A 17,037-nucleotide genomic window follows, 5' to 3' on the forward strand; every position below is an offset into this window, starting at 1 on the left:
TGAAATGAGTCATAAAAAACATTTTTTCCTTTGTTAGAAAAAAAAACAATTTGTGCTCATATATATGTAGGAGAACTAGATGTTTCCAGAGAAACAATCCCAGATGCCCATATGTTCACACTAGCCTGTTACATTCCAATTTAAAGTATTTATAAGCAAGGCTTTAAGGCAGATGCAGTTGAGGTAAGTGGAAGCAGTGTGGTTCATGAAAACAGGAATAAAAAATTAATAACATTTCAAGGGTTTGCTCTGAAAGATGTAAATGCATGTAGGAGAAATATATTAAGTGCTGTTAGGTCTGTACACCTGTGGAAATACAAGCGATCTCATCCTTTTGCAGATCTAAAATAAAGCAGAGGCTTGTGTTTATTAAATGGTTTTCAGCTACTTTCTGATTATAAAGATGAACATTCTGCAGATAAAAGATGAATTCATAGAGGCATCACAATCAGAATCTACTCTGTATTCCTACCTCAAATATTTTAATTTTTTTTTCCACTTCAAAAAACCTTTTAGACAATAATTCATTTGAAAGTAGGCTTCTTGAACTGAGAATTTTAAGCCGCTGTTTTCATTGCCATTTTATTTCTGTGAGTGAACTGTATTTCTAATTACAAATGCCAAAGTGTCAGAAAGAATAGTTTTAGTTTCTGGGATTCCAATAATGTCTTTTGTATTGTTGCTGTTACTAGTCAGAAAATTAAGAACACCACCACTCAGCTCCTGTAGAGAATTTTTCATTTTAAAAAGCAATAGAAAATAATTAAAAAATAATTTTCCACATAAATTACTGTGTTGTACCTTGTTATTATCCTCATTTTATAACTAAAAAAAAAAATAAAAAAAAAAAATTAGGCCCAGGGCATGCTTTCCCATTTTCTTAAAAAGGAGCTGACCTCAGAAGCCAGTGCAGTTTGTGGAAACTAAACAGATGGGAACCTTCCTACCTGATGGCATCATGATCGCTTTCAGATCCTTCCCTTGCTTTGGGGCTGCACCTACTCAGGCAGTTTCTTTAAAGAGCTGAGACTGAGTGTGGAAAGCTGCACTCTCATCATTTGTGTGATGAACTCTCATCATTTGTGTGAAGCAGGAGGAGACCTTCCCTTTGTCTTCTTCCTCTTTTTCCTTTAGGGCAAATAATTTAATGAGACATCTATTTATTGTAAGTACTCTCTGGAGGGTTTGTTGCTGTATGTGAAGTTACGTTATAAGCAAAAGCTTAGCTTCTACACTTGAGGAAGTCTGGTGTGACTCACAGATCTGAGTAAGTGGCAAATTATAGCCCTGAGGATGTTTGGGAGTGAGCATTGAAAGTGAGAAGGCTAGCTACAGCTTGGAGCATCTGAAGATTTTTAAATAACACCTTACTTTAAGGCTTTTTAGATAGAAACCCTACAACTGTTTTTCCTGCAGAACACAAGCAAGACATGTATATATTGCTTTTTAAAAAGATTTTAATTTTAGCTAAGGGAACCTTCAGGTAATGCAAACAATGAACATAGTCTAGAGAAGATTTCTGGGGTGAGGTACAAATTTTTCATAAATGTTTTCCTCTAACATTTCAGGTGAAATAAATTTACTAACATTCACATAAGACAAAGCCCATCCTTAAGACTATGAATTTCCCTTAAAAAACATCACAGAAAATTAATTATTTGGCCAAGTTCCCACTCACATAAAACCTCACCTAAGAGTGGAATTGCTGAGCCCCATAGTGCTATATAGTCAGCTTAATCACAGACTTCTTGAATTGCTCTTTCCACAGATCTGCACCCCAGATTTGGTTGTGTTTCTGGCATGTTCCAGTCAAAGGCTGAAAGAAAGGTTACTGAAGCGTGCTGAACAGCAAGGGAGACCTGATGATAACCTGAAAGCCACTCAAAGAAGACTAATGAACTTCAAGCAGAATGCTGTCCCACTGGTTAAATATTTCCAGGAAAAAGGGCTGATCATCACAGTAAGTCCTCTAGCATATACCTCTGAAAAGTGAATTGTTGTGGTTATGCTTGGCTTCTTAGACCTTTTGCTTAAAGGTAGGCTAGATTATATTTTAAGTATACTCCATGGTTACTGAAAGCAAACTTTCAGTTTGGTGGGGAAGTATTTTCTGCAGAATGCACTAACACAGAGCAAAATTCATGTGCATGTAGATGACATGGTAAGCACCATGTCAATTCTTTGCTGACATGTTCTAACTGATGAACTGGGTCTTATTGTAATAGCACACAGAACTTGGTACCACAGATGGTACCAGGAAAGCATGGATGGCTTGTTTTGGGCTTTTTTGATAGCCTAAATAATCTGGGTAGTTCACATGGTTCTCCTTATGGCAAGTATGACTGAATCTATGTGCTGCTCAAATTCATGAAGGCCAAAGCAAAGTCATTTAGTCATGTTGGTAGCCTTAATAACGCACTTCAACATTTTCCTGAATTTCAAAGTTAAAATATCAGGAAATTGTTACATTGTTTTCTACAGACTGTATTTTCTGTTTGAGGATTTATATCTTCAGATAATCTGTATTTCAGAAACTAGTTGCTTGTATCAAACCAAAACTAATTGTAGGAAGATGATAGGATCAAGGAGAAGTTGGGTGGAAAAGGCAATTCAATTTCAAGTCTCCACTCTGCCTTGTTCAGATGGATTTTAAATCTCTGCTATCACCCCAGTGATATCCATCACCCACTTATAGGTTATTTTGAAGAGAGTCTCTAAATCTCCACTTTATCTGGACTCTAATCTGGTATAGAAATTGGTATAGAAATTGGAGACAAGATAAGTGGGTTACAAAAATTTTACATTCACAGTTATTAAAGCTGTTCTCAGAGAACTCAGCTGTTCTTTGTAGAACATATCTGTTGGTCTAGACACAATACATAAATAAATTACAGAGCCCACTGTCATGGCAGTGGAAGCTTCTCTTACTGGAGACAATATTAGGCCCAGTCTGCCTTATTTATAATAATTCTCTGCAAGGATAGTGTTTCAGTCTCGTCCTTGTTATGTTAATAAGTCTGTATTTAAAAAAAAAAAAAAAAAAAAAAGACAAAAAAAATAAATACTGGCTTTAGTAAGACAAAATATTAAATATAGAAAGAAGGCTCTGGACCTTATTTAAAGAGCCAGAACAGGACAGTATACTGTGACATAAAATGGTGATGTCACTAATAACTTTATTATCTCAATTGTCCTTTGAAGGAATTTACCATGACATTCAGAATACTCAAGAGAACCCAGAAAAAGCTACTGAAGCTGGAAATGGATTTTGAGCAAAATTTAGAATTGAAATACTTGCAGGTGAAGGAAATAGCATATATAGCTGTCTGCTCTAATTAGCGTCAAACAAGCCTAGTGTTTGTCAACTGTCATGGAAAAATTGTCTACGGAACTGTGTTACATACTTTTTTTTCTTGATTTGGTTAAAAACAGGATTTTGCTATTGCACTGCACACTGACATAAGCTTCAGCTACAGGCTCTGACTCACCAATGCACTGACAAAAATATGAGTTGTAATCAATTTCTAAAGTTTTTGTGCTATCAAATAGCTGTTCAACTTGAAGTTTAAGTTTGGGCTTTTTATTTATTTACTTACATAACTGTGAATGCTGATTGCAAACAACTTTCAATTACTCGTTCCTTCTTTAATTCTGGGGCCCTCACCAGGGAAATAAGGGTCGTGCAGGCCTTTCAGCAACTCTCAAGGTCAATCCAGATATTATCAATAGCAAACTGGTACCCAAAGGCATGATCTGAACATCACCCTGCTTTCAGGTCCTGATGGCAGCCACTGCCAGACACCTCTCCCAAACCGGGATCCAGCTCAAAAATCTTCTCAGAGAAAGAACACGCATCTGATTTGGTGGAGCACAGAATGACTAGCTGTTCTTGTTTTTATGGTGGTGATACTTATTTTCATCCATACAGTTTTGCATTAAACAATCCTTAAAAAGAAAATACAAAAAAAAAAATCCCACCCCCCCTTCCCTGAAGTAATGCTAGGAATAGAGACTGTGAGCCACCACCTCCTCCACTTGCTTTTGCTTCTCTGCTGCAGGCTCAGGATCTCATTTACATGCCACCTGATGCCTTTGATTTTGCATTTTTGTACTGTAAAGCAATACAAACTTGGCAGGAATGGTTTCACTTGAATCTAACCTTGTCTGTATCTGAGCATAAACGTTCTCCCCACAAGTCACAGATGTGGGTTTGAATGTGCTTTGCTTTGTAGAGGGCACTGAACTGAGCTTTCCCATTGATTGGCCCAGCGCCACCAATATATTTTCAAATGCCTCTCAGTTGTTTCAAAAATACAGCAGCCATGAGTACAATTTGTAGGAACATGTTAGATGTGCTTTTAATGTGACTACTACACTGGCTCTTCAGGGTTCTTCTGGTTTCTTGGGTATGACCAAGTAGGGGTGCAAAGAGGAACCCAGATAGCTTTGAATGTCAGCTAGAGCAAAACTTCAATGTTTTAGGAATTTTGTAAGTCAAACAAGGAGTGTAGGCAGCTCTTTGTGGGAAACTCAACAGGAGAGGTTTTGTTTGAGATTCAGGAATCTTCCTGTGTTCTGCTGCACGGTTCCTAAATCTTTAGCTGGCTCCATGAATGTATGTGCTTATATAATCACACAAAAAATTATATGCAGGAAAAGTGAGATGTGGGATGGGAAAGAATTGCTCTCATTTTTATTTTTTTTTGATGGTTCAAAGCAATGAAAGGTAAGTTGAAGCCTAGAACAGGTAACCAGATACCTGCAGACACAGGAACTCCGATAGCTGTCACTGCAAATTAAGGGTCTCTATGCCTCTCCTGTGTTTTATAGCTCTTTTGCAGAAACATTGGGATATGAGAAAGAGCCAGGAAATCTTTCCTGTAGAACTGCTGAATTAGAGGAAGTTTGTGTGTGGTCTCATCACTGCTAGGTTTTACACTGTCTCAACACTGTATGTAACTGAAGTGTGAGATATTTTGAAGAAGGTACCAAAAAAAGTTATTTAAATGAAGTTTATTTAGAAATGTGTCTAAACAAACTGTTTCTAAATATATGCACATTTTATATGTGAAGGATAGATGAGTAATTTGTGCATATGTGGAAGCATGTGCACCACACACACTTTCCAAGCTTCCAAGTATTTTCAGCCTCGATTTTATAATTTATGGCAACAAGTATATCAGAAATACTGTGTCTACCAGAGAATGACCAAGCTTGGAAACTTGCCCTCTGTGTATACATGCAAGCATGCAGAGAAACCTTCAGGGTGGAAATTCTTTACTGGGGTAAGTAGCATTGCTCCAACACTATATTCTTTTTTAACTTCAGAAGCACCACGATTTAAATAAATAGCAGCTTTTTGAAATCTGCCCTGCCCTCTGTACCCGAAGGAGTTTGAATGAAGTAATAGACTTTGAAAAAGAAACAAACTTTGACAAGTCTGGCTATAGAATTAGCCACTGATGAATGCATGGGCAAAGGTGATTTAGGAACTCCAGAAAGAGAGAGGGAATGCTGTTTCCAACAGTTGTATTATCCCAGATTTATCCATTTCTGGCACTGTAAAAACTGATAAAAGTTTAAAATTAACAGGTTTTTAACAGTTCTGAAGCTACAGCTGAGATGAGTAATTAAGACAAGTTATCATGAGGAGAAATTAACTGTGGGCAATATATAAAATAACATGCCCTACATATTCTTCAAGTTGTTTTAAATAGTTCCTATTAAGGTAATTAATCTGTGTCCTTTGGGTGAATATTAGCTTCTCATTTCCTTTTTGCAGTTAAATGAAGACTTAAAGAAGATTATTTTTTTCTTATTTAGAGGAAACTTATATTAAGAAACCAGCTTGGAAAAAATACCTTGTCTCTGGGAAGTCCTTTTGTATTGAATCAGGAGTACTTGGCAAAACTTTCCTATCCTAAACCACATCTGATTTTGTAAACATCAAGCAGAAGAATTGAAACTGTATTTCAGCCATGATTTGCTGTAAATGTGAAACTATCAACTTCTTACCAAAAGTTCCAGTACTGATTTCCAACTCTGATTTCTACTGGTAGATCTTCCCTGTGAAACATTTATAGTCAGTGACTTCCTGATTTTGTGCAAAATATTGGGCTGCCATTTGATGGAAAAATTTTGGATATCAACTCCTGCAAGTTGTTAATCCAGTAGAATCAGGATGGTCTTTTCAGCCCTCACACTCCTATTAAAATGTTACTACATCTGGTGGTTTTTGTGCCCTGCAAGTCCAGTATTTAGCATCCCTAACTCCTGAATCTAAGTTGGTATCATTAGCTATTGTTAAATATTTCTATTTCCTTATGCATGTGGCAACTGAATGTTTGTTCTGATATCAGCTGTGCTTAATGTCGATTCAAATGGGTGAAATAAGACTGAGTGGATTAGCTTCTAGTCATGCGATCTAGTACCATCCTGTAATTATTTGAGCATTTGCACCTGCTCCTCCTTTCCTGTAGATGTTCTGCATGAAAGAGAGGGAAGACATAAAACATTACACTTCCTTATTTTTAAAGCATCGTTAAGATAAATTTATGCCCCTTTTTGAATGCTCAGGTATTGTAACGATGGGAGCCATTTAAGTGTCAAAATGGAGAAGAGATGCTCAGACTGTCAGCAGAAAGCATGATGCAGTTTATCTTCTGGACCTGTTCTGGCACTTTTCTCTAGTGTTCTGGAGTCTTATTTCAGCAAGCTCAACAAGACAGGGTTAGATGTAACTACAGGGTTGGTGGAGAACTGAGAAAGCTGAAGAGCTGCTCATCCATGGCGTGACTCAGTGAACATATTGCCCTAGACAGTACTAAAATGAGAACTGTAGCCTTCCCCTACATATTGCCCTTTGAAGAACCACCTTTAGAATTTTTGTGATAGCTCTTTGGAGAAATTTTTTTTTCCTAAAGAATAAACAACTAAAGAATATCTACCAGTGTTTTGAAGAACTGTATGAAATACTTCAGAATTAGGAAACACACCACTATTGTGATAGCTCAGTACTTCACTGAAATAATATATCCTTGCTTTTTAAATTCACTGATTTTACACATCATGTAGCCACTAATATGGCTGTTTTCACTAGTTTCCTACTGTGTCCTGCCTTCTGTGCTTTTTTGGTCTGCTCTACTGAAAAGAACAGACTTCTATATGAGAATGGAGAGTCCTTACTAAAAGGGAACCTAGAATGTGGGCAATACAGTTTTTAGTCAAGTTGCTTATTATCGGTCCTTAATATACTGGGGAAAAAATCCAGCAGTCCTCTTTTGCAAATCCACCTTATTGCAAGAATTTTACTATAAATTCTACATAATACAGATTCACATAAACCCAAGGCAGCTCATTTCTGTGTATTTTACAAGAACATTATCTCTGCTGTCCTTGAAACTGTGTATGGCCATTAAAGGTTTTGTGAGGATTTTACCTTTCATCTCTGACCCTGTCCATGGGGTGCAAGACACAAATGAGCTCCATCCAAGTACCGTGCACAGAGGTTTTTCTTCATTTATGCAATTCATATTCTCTCATATCTCTTGAACTTTAGAAAGAGAGTCAGGAGCCATGTGAATTCTGAAATGAGCTTGGTTTTAACATCTATTCACCATAGTCTTGAACTACAGCCAGGAGACCACTCCTCAGAAAAATCACTCAATTTAGTAGGGTGAGTGTAATACATAGTAAGTTAAATGTATCTGGATATTCTTTCACAGGTTAGGTCAGGACTTGGTAACAGAAACCATGTCAGTGTTTCTTGCAAATGTATCTGTACTAATCACCTTAGATTAACAACTGGTTATATTAGAGACAACTTTGAATATAATGTATTTGATAGCTTCTTTTTAAGGCTGCAAAACAGTTTAACTCAATTCTGATAAAGAATAATTAATATTTACAAAGTATGTTAAGTTAAAAGTTATGGTTGCCCTTTTTACATTGAGAAAGGTTCAACAAAAACTGCAAAATTCCTTTTTTTTTTCCCCATAAATTACACAAGCATGAGGAACTTTGACGATTACTGGGGAAAAAAAAAAAAAAAAAAAAAAGTGCTTTGAAAAAACTTTTACTAGAAAAATACTAACCTTTGAGGCATGAAACAAGCCCTAAATCTAACCTTTTTTGAGTTCACAATTAGAGGATGAAAAAGGACAACTAAAGTCTTAAGCAGGGATAGAAGCTTGTGATAATTTATTCACTGGAGTAAGGATGGGACATAAGAATGTAGACAGAGTCACTCTCCACCTCAGTGACTATTTATGTATATGCAAAAATTGTACAGCTCTGAGAGAAGGGTATGTAGGAAATCTTTCAAAATTAAATTACAGGTACATACCCAGGATCTTTGTTACATAAAGTAAGGAAGTATTGAGTTCACATCAGGGAATCAGTTAAATATTTGCTGGTGTGTAAATTATCATGCAGATTGGAGAACACTGTCCCTTAGAATGAAAAAAATAACCTACTTTTAATACAATGCTCCAGTCCCTTTCTCAGACTTCATATCTCTAGTCAGAGAAGTGAGCTGCTTTAGTTTTCTGATTTGTACTTTCTATTTTCTTCATCAATATATCAGCCACTTTTTGTACTATTTGTTGACAACACATCCCTTGGACATTTCCATTAACATTTCTCATGCTTTGGGTAAAAATCTTGTCAAAAGGCTTTTGAAAAGTTAAATAAATTATGTCAATCAGTTCCACTTCATCCACTTTTGTGTTACGATACTTAAAAAAGGCTTTCAGCCTACAGTATCACATGGGATTTTGTCCTACATTGGTTTCCAAAAAATACATGCTAGATGCAAGAATGTCATATTCTTTGATGACTAAAGCAATAGTTTCTGTCAGTATCTCCTTAGCTTGCCAGCTTTCATTTATAAATCAAATAGTCTCCTTTATGCTCTGAAACAACATGCTCCAATAATTTAGAAAGCTAAACAGAACTTTCTGGTACAGAAATTAAAATAGCAGTACACTCACTTCTTGCTGCAGGAAACAAATTTATGTCCTTCCTGAGGCAGCACAATTGGCATTGGTTTCACAAGCCTATCCTGAAGTCAAACTGACATTTGCTGAATATTATCCTAAGTTTGGTATGAGTCATGCTTCTAGAGGTAAATAATTTATTTCATCACAATTTAGCACTCTCCAGATCAAGGTGACCAAAGGACAGCTTATTGTCAAGGACTCCAGCACCATTGACAAACCATGTTAATATAAAGACCACCACTGGAAACAATGTGTATCCTGAGCCAGAAGTTATTTAAATACACAGGAACTGCTTAACTGGGAAGTAAAATTTAATTTTGTCTTCCAAGGAAAGCTAATAATTTTCAAATGTTTTGATCATAGTCTGAAATTCCACTTGGAATACCTACAGCTATTGCAGATGAAATTATCTGTAATACTAAGGTCTTAGACATTTAGACATTTTACTTACCAAAGTAATATGGTTTCCTGAATTGAAAGCAGATTTTGCATATAAAAACCTCACAGCAGCTACTCTTTAAGTCTGTGTTATGCCCGATGCTTATTCCTGCATTTGAGTAATTAGTTCTTGTTCTTTATTAACTAGCTAACTTTGCAGTTGAAATTAGTGCAGGATTGTTCTTGTTAGCTCTCAGTTGGTAGCATTCTGCCTTAGAAAACAGTGATGTTTCATAGGCAAAAATCATATTTTTGATAATAGTTATTATGACATCATCTAATGGTAAAAGACCAGCTGACAGTATTTTACTATTTTTTACTAAAGATCTCTGCCACAAAACAAGAGAAATGCTATTGATCTTAAAAGGGAAATACTTGGTGTTTCAATGCTTTTTATTGAAGCAAAGTGCAGTCTGCCACTGGAAGAAAATAGTATTTATAGGAAGAAATGTTTTTTATTTCCTAGTTTTTCTAAATACTGTTTCAGCTGCCTTATTTGATTTGCAGCTGTTTCTTGCATGGATCTTTTCTGGGAAACCACTGTTTCTATATATTTATTTGGGGTACCTATCTGTGTTCTGTATGTGCTGTGGGAGCTTATGCTAGGGAAAAAAAAAAAAAAGTTTTAAACAAAAGGGACAATGACACGGGAGCCTTGGGAGCACTACAGGCAGAGGGAAACAAATTCTTCTAAAATTCATTCAGGAAAAACCTCTCTACACACAAACATATTGGTTAATGTCTTTCTGGTAGCTTTAGGGCTCATTCTGTCTGAAATGTTCTGTTGCACTCAATATTAAAAATTAAAGTTATCAAGGAAAGCATTTATTTGCACATATTAGTAAATCAGAGCTGTTTCACTGAACTAGGAGCTCTAGGAATGGGAACGTTCCACTAGTCATGTGGTACTGGAGAAAATTGGGGAATTACATTGTAGCAACTGGTTCCTAACTGTTTTATTCCCAGGGAGTCACTTGGTTTATAGGATACAGGGCAAGGTCCTAGGAACTTCTGAAGAGTGAGGATAAATACAGGCCCCATCAGAAGTCTTCCAAGATACAGATAGAAGAAAAACTGCTGGAGGAGAAGTGTTATGGCTGTGGAATGAAAAAAACAAAGGTATTTGGGGAAGAGTTTGGTGATTCTAGGCCTTCCTGTAACGTTACTGAGCTACATATAGCAAACTGACAGCAGTTACTGACTGAGCTTCTTGCAACCTTTTGTACTGCTCTGCTTTTTGTCTAGATTTCAAAATAGTGAATTTTTCATTAATGTTTTGTAATTTGCAGCATCACTGTAACCTCCAGAAATGTAAGAGGAAAGAAAGGACATTGCAAGCTAAGACAGAGGACTGTTAAAGCTGTATGAGGATTTGGAGAGCATCCAATCATACCCAACTCTCTGCATTCAATCATGGCTTTCCCCTTCCTTCAGGATTAGGTGCATTAAAATAAAAATCAAACAATTTATTCTAGACCCAGTGGAGGTGAGAGTACGATGATCTCTCCTTCAGGCTGAATGTTTTCCTGGGTTCTACAGGATCAGAGTAGCAAATAAATCATGGAGCATCTCCTCAGACTGTAATTCAATTTTCCATTCAGCTTTTCAGTAGAGATCTGTCGCTTGACACCACTGTTCTGTTTCTTTGTAATACCATTTTCCTCTTTAAAGGCAAATTTCTTTAAAAGTAACAGTAGAATTCATATTTTTTAAAATAAGAAAAGGTGTTTGTGTTTTCAAGGTAGAAAATCCTCTGTATGTGCATGTGCTAAAGCATATCTCTGCTTTAACTTAATCTTCAAAAACAATATAGTTGATTTTGCTATAGAAGTTACTGCACAGATGCAAACATGTCAAGGTGCAAGTTTTCAATACTTTGCAACGTGCATATTAATAGAGTTTATATGTAGAGATTTTGGCTATATTTGTAGCTTGAAAAGTTACTTCTAGAAGTCAACAAGTCAGATAACCCAGAACAAACACACAGAAATCATGTCCCTTAAATACTATGTGAACTAATACATATGCTACCTTATTCAGTTCGGATGCCTGATGACAACTTCAGAGAGAAATAAAATACTCATTATAGGGGTCATAGTAGTGTAGTAGGGTGAAACATTTTGAATTATTTCTATGTTAAAATGACTTCAGCTTTAAAAACTTAGAGTGATACAAATACAGTGGAACACAATGTCTATTCAAAGCTCAGAGCCCCTCTGAGGAGATGTAAGGCATGATGCAAAAATTATTTCAGAAATAAAACAGCAATATATTTGCTTTCTACATAAAAGTCACCAGCCATCCTGATGAATATCCTTATTAGGGAAAAAATTAGCCCACCAATGCTCTTAAATATCTGCTCAAACAGAAAGGCTTTGCATCTTGGTATTATGAAAGGTATGTACGTTCCAAAACCACTCTGTACCACCACTCTCTGCCTCCATCAGTTTCCCTACCAAAGAAGTAACTTCTTTCCCCCTAGGTAGTTTATTTTCTACCTAGCATGCCACCAAATTACGGATTTCGCCCCTCACCCCCAATCAAATCTCTCTCTCCTTCAATTTCATTTTCTGCTCTAAAAGTTCCATAACTGCACGGTGTCTTGTCTTTCCTCTCAACTCTCACCACCACACTGCCTGAGGTGCTCACTCTTAGCAGCTGAAAACTGATACAAGTCACGGTGTTGCTCAACGTGATCACAAGATAAAGAGAACTTCTCCCTCTTTCTGCCTATTGAAAGCTATTAGTCTGCATAAACCTACAAAGACAGTTTATTACTCCTCCTTACTGTTGTTTCTTCAGGTAAGACATGCCATTTACTTGGTATCATACTGTTGCACAGTACAGTTAGGGAGGCTGGCTTACCAGGACTTTACCCTGAAGGGAGCTAAGCTGTCAGAATATCTCCAAATTTGTGTTCCATGCCACTGAGTTTTTAAGCTTAGCATAAAATATCACTTCAAGAACATAAAAACCCAAACCAAGTCTTTTGTTGTAATCGTATTGTTTATGTACTGTCAAATTAATATGAAAAGGAGATGATTAGCAATTGAACTACAAGAGCTCCAAGATATCCTCTTTTGTACTAATGTGGAAATGGGCATAATTTGCATTCATATCAGCTATAGCAAAATTTCTATTCAGTTTCCGTCTCTTTGTTTCTAGAGGAGTAGAGCAGGTTTGATCTGTGTGCATGTTTGTATTTACACATTTTGTGGTACAAGACATTTAAATTAGCAGATAATTTCCTTAACTGTGTATTTACTCCTTTTGAGGGTCATTTCAGATCTCACTAAAGTTACTGGAAAGCATTATTTGAATTTGATGGTTTAATTTTATTTTTTTCCTACCATACTAGATTCTGTCTATGCACCTATTGTGTTAAAAAAAAATATACAGAGGCTTCAAATTGCACCTGTTTTGAGTAAATGAGTTTAGGATATAGAAAAGCTAGTAGCAGCCCCTACAGAACTATCAGCTCCACTTAGACCTAGTGAATGGTCACCCGTGTGCTTGTTTGCAAGTAGCACTTAGAGCAATAGACACTCATATGACAAGTGGAACTTGAGAAACTCTAATGATAGAAGTATGGGGACTCTGGGGATTTAGTAATATTCTGTGGAACTCCTGGTAAAAAAATAAGGCATTAAGTGGCTTATTTTAGATAACCCAGAGTATTCCTTGGGATTTTAATAGTTATGATAAAATCTGCAATTCAGTTTCTTTTCTAAATTTGTCTATTACAAATGTATAACCTCTGCTAATTGCTTTTTTAAAAATAAATCACTAGAGAGCTCTTGTGTAATTTCAGTTGTAGTTTGTCTTCTGTGCATGATACAATGTAATTTAGAGTATTTGCTATAAAAAAATTGAAAGTTTTAGAACTAGAGAAAGGATTACAGACAAATACCTCTTCCCTGTGTCCCCTCCCCTGTATTTTGTGTGGTGAAGTTTTTGTGTGTTTGGTTTTTTGTGGTTTTTTAAAGTATCATTACAATTTCTTTATAATAGGGAAATGTTCCCTGAGTTCCCAGGCTGCACATTCCAGCTTAACTCCTCAGTTCCTCTGCTTATTATTTTTCCTATACAAGGCTTCAACTCTTCTTCCTGTCCCCCCTTCTCAGTGGTCGTTATCCTACCTTATATATTTTTCCTTACATATTTCCTGACTGTTTTCCCATGTTGCTGATATTTTTTTTTCTTTTTCCACAGTTCTGTAGATGTAACTGCACAAGTCAATTAGATTGTAATTATTATGAGAAGCAAACTAGGGATAGAACAACCATGATAAAAGGATTGCTGTGTGGGCATCCAAAAATCCTAAAGCATCACCTATACACTCAAGTGTGTGCTTGTCTCACTTCACCTTTTAGTATTACCAAGGGTTAAATAAAACTAGTTCTTACTGGTTTTCACTCCTTCAGGATCAAAAACCCGCCTAAACCAGTCTGAATAAAAATAGTTCTTCTTGTCACAGTTGTAGCCACTGCCACTTGAAAATCTCTCTATGTTACTAAAGGATTGACAACTTTTCAACTAAAAAATGCCAACACTTCAAGGTCAGTGGTACAATCTGACTTCTAAACTAGGTATCTCTTAAAAGCATGGGATAACTGTGATACAAGAAGCGATGTTCTCTTTTTTGACGCTTACCCTCCTTTTATCCTTTATATAAAAAAGACATTCCTCTATTGCACATGTGATAATACATGTGATTTGTCCACTTCCTAAACAATTATTGTCTTTCTCTTCCACATACAATATATTAATGGATTATAATGCCAGAAGTAACAGCTGTGGCTATGTAAAGCAGTTTTTAGACTGCAGACTTTCCTGAATTAATTCCTATTTGAACTTGAATGTGCTACTATTTATCTTTTTTGGAACAATCTTTACAATTTTTAAATCATGGGGAATCAATTGCCAATTATGTTTAATTAAGCAGTAAAGAAACTGGCATCAGAATAAAATTTGCTGCTTGCTTCAATTCTTTAATTGTCTCACTTCTCACTTGCTCTTCCTCCTTGCATCTTATAATTTTGTCTGCTGAATAGAGTAACTTCTACAATTTCTCTTTCCCATGGAAAGGTACAGGAAACTGATTTATTTTTCAGCACTCTCTGATCTCAGCCCTAATTCTTCCCTTATCAGACAAAGTAGTCAAATAATCGTTCTCATAGGTCATCTGAAAGTCCCACTAGTTTGTCAGCTGTGGATACTAGATCTGCACTGACCACCCATGGGCTATTACCCCTGCGTCAAACAACATGACATTGTGATATCACTTGGCTTAAACTCAGCATCCCTCTTCATACATCTAATTAGACTTTCTGACTAAGCAGAACAACCCAACTCTTCTTGACTTAATTGTTCACTATAAATGTCCCTTCCGAAGCTGCTTTGTCTGAGAAGAAAAAATCCCCTATCCTATTTATAGGACTGGGGGTCTGATAGCCTATTTTTCCACAGCCAAAGGTCAGTAAAACACCACAGAAAGATCTGTACCTGATGATGTGACTTAAAAAAACAAATCAAAGCAACTCTGTTGGGTTTTTTTCATGACCAGCATTGACTGCAGTGGTCATTGGCTTAGAACTCTGTACTGGCTCCTGCTCTTGAAGACCTGCAGCAAGTAACTTCCTATGGAAGCAAGACCAAGAGGTCGAAAGACCACATGAATAATATCTTGCTTGCAGCAAGCAGATCTGCTAATCAGATCACCTGTATCTTTAAATGTACAATATTTTGGGCGTTTCTTCAGATATCATAATTTATACTTCAGTTACTGAGAAAACACTTGGCCATCTATGAATTGCAGTTATTGTTGGAGTCTTTGCCAGCATAGAAAGCATTCATCACCCAAATCCTGTAATCCTATTTGATTTTGAGGTAGGTGGGAAGGTTGCCATAGAGCAATAAGCCTAATGGTATTTTTATTTGGACATGGCTTCATTACTTTTCATTGACATCCGGCATGTTCTAAAATAGAGGACCTTTTCATCTACTGTTGCAAATGCTATTTAATTACATCTATTTTCTTGGGAATTTTTTTTAACGCTTTCTCCATTTTATTCAACTTTGTTTTAAAGTGTACCTACAAGAATTCCCTGTGAATCTGCTGCAACCAGATTTCCTTCTAGCTTTCCTGTACTCCACTTTGAAAGTCTATTATGATCTCAACCTGTTTTGGGGCTGTCATTTTGGATAAAGCATCTACAAAGACCAGCAGTGTCACTGGGTGTGAATCCATCCATAGAGGCAGTGCCCAGCTGAAAGATTCATCTTCCCCATCCAAAATTTTAGTTATCTGCCATTTCCTTGATGCTTGTCCCCAGTAGAGGAAAGAGCGGTGCACTTTTTTCTATAACTCAGTATGAGGCTATTGCCAAGCCTCCATTTGTTGTCATTGACCAGGGAGATTTGCAGTGCTCAACAACTTGGACAATTTTCCTGTGAAGCTCCTGTTGTCTAGGATTTGTTGGGTGCTTATTTGGAAACACAAATCCTTTCCTGTCTGAGAGCAGCAAGTACAACCTGCTTTCCCTAGAACAAGTATTTACAACGCAGAAGATTTAGAAAATATTTTCCACCATTTTTATGTGTAACACTGTGCCAGCATCAAATCCTCCAATTCGACAAGGTTTATGCAGGCTAAGCTTTCTAGAAATTTCAGAATTATGCCAGTCATTGTTTATTTAAATATATATACACACACACTGAGGTACATTACTTCTAGTAGTCATTTCTTTACTAAAACATGATGTCAGAGTAAAGCAAAACTATCTCAAACTCAACTTAAAGGAAACCTTGGAGACTTAAGAGATCTGTTCTTGTTCCTGCTTTAATCTTTGGGATGTGTTCCCCTGAAATAGGTGGGAGCAGAACAGCATGTGGTGTAACTACAGTGCATGTGCTTGGTAAATTCACATCCTTCCAAGTGATGCTGTATTACCTCTTCCTCCCACTGAAACACCATTGTTGAACTGACAGAGGAGAGATAAGATAGGAAAGGATCTTGTACTTTCCTTTGTCCTAAATCTTGGAAGAAGGACTACTCATAGAAGTGATGTGGAGATTGCTGCCCTGCAGCTTCCACATAAGTGTGTTGGGTAGGAAGAGGACTTTACTGGATTCTTACCAAGCATAGCCCCCAGATGTACTTCAGAAAGGTTTGTGAAACCTTTCTTGACTCAGAGCTGGCTGGTTTCTTAAAATAATGTGATTATTTTGTCCTCTGAGGTCCTCTAGCATCTTTTTCTGCCCAGACAAAAGAATGCTAGCAAAGTACAAAAGCCTCATTAGTGCTTCACTGAGGGAGACCATGTAGAGCCATTTCAGACCCCAAACCCCAGTGACCTCAGAGGGGAAAGATACTTTGCTTCTTCCTGCATCACTGATAAAGATCATATCAATTCAAATCGCAGTGCAGTTGTCACGACTTGAGATTGGCAATTAAACCAGCAACATATATGGCAGATGCTTTCAGTGGCATATTTAATAAAATTAAATGTCTGTAAAACATAGGCCTTGGCTGTCATTAAACTGAGCCACCCACAAGGGTACTGGTAGGTAATTTAAAGAGCTGTGTTTTGAAGTATGG

At 36.7% G+C, this 17,037-nt stretch overlaps 1 protein-coding gene across 1 annotated transcript in view; it reads left to right on the top strand.

Annotated features, from left to right (window-relative positions):
• AK5 (adenylate kinase 5) overlaps positions 1 to 17,037 on the top strand; it is a 70,340-nt gene that overhangs the window by 15,609 nt on the left and 37,694 nt on the right. Inside the window, exon 5 of the mRNA XM_010006725.1 lies at positions 1,769 to 1,960. Coding sequence (XP_010005027.1) covers positions 1,769 to 1,960 — 192 coding nt within the window. The remainder of the gene's footprint in view (positions 1 to 1,768; positions 1,961 to 17,037) is intronic.

Source organism: Chaetura pelagica, unplaced genomic scaffold (genome assembly GCF_000747805.2).
Source record: "Chaetura pelagica isolate M959 unplaced genomic scaffold, ChaPel_1.0 scaffold69, whole genome shotgun sequence".
NCBI classification, from domain to species: Eukaryota; Metazoa; Chordata; class Aves; order Apodiformes; family Apodidae; genus Chaetura; species Chaetura pelagica.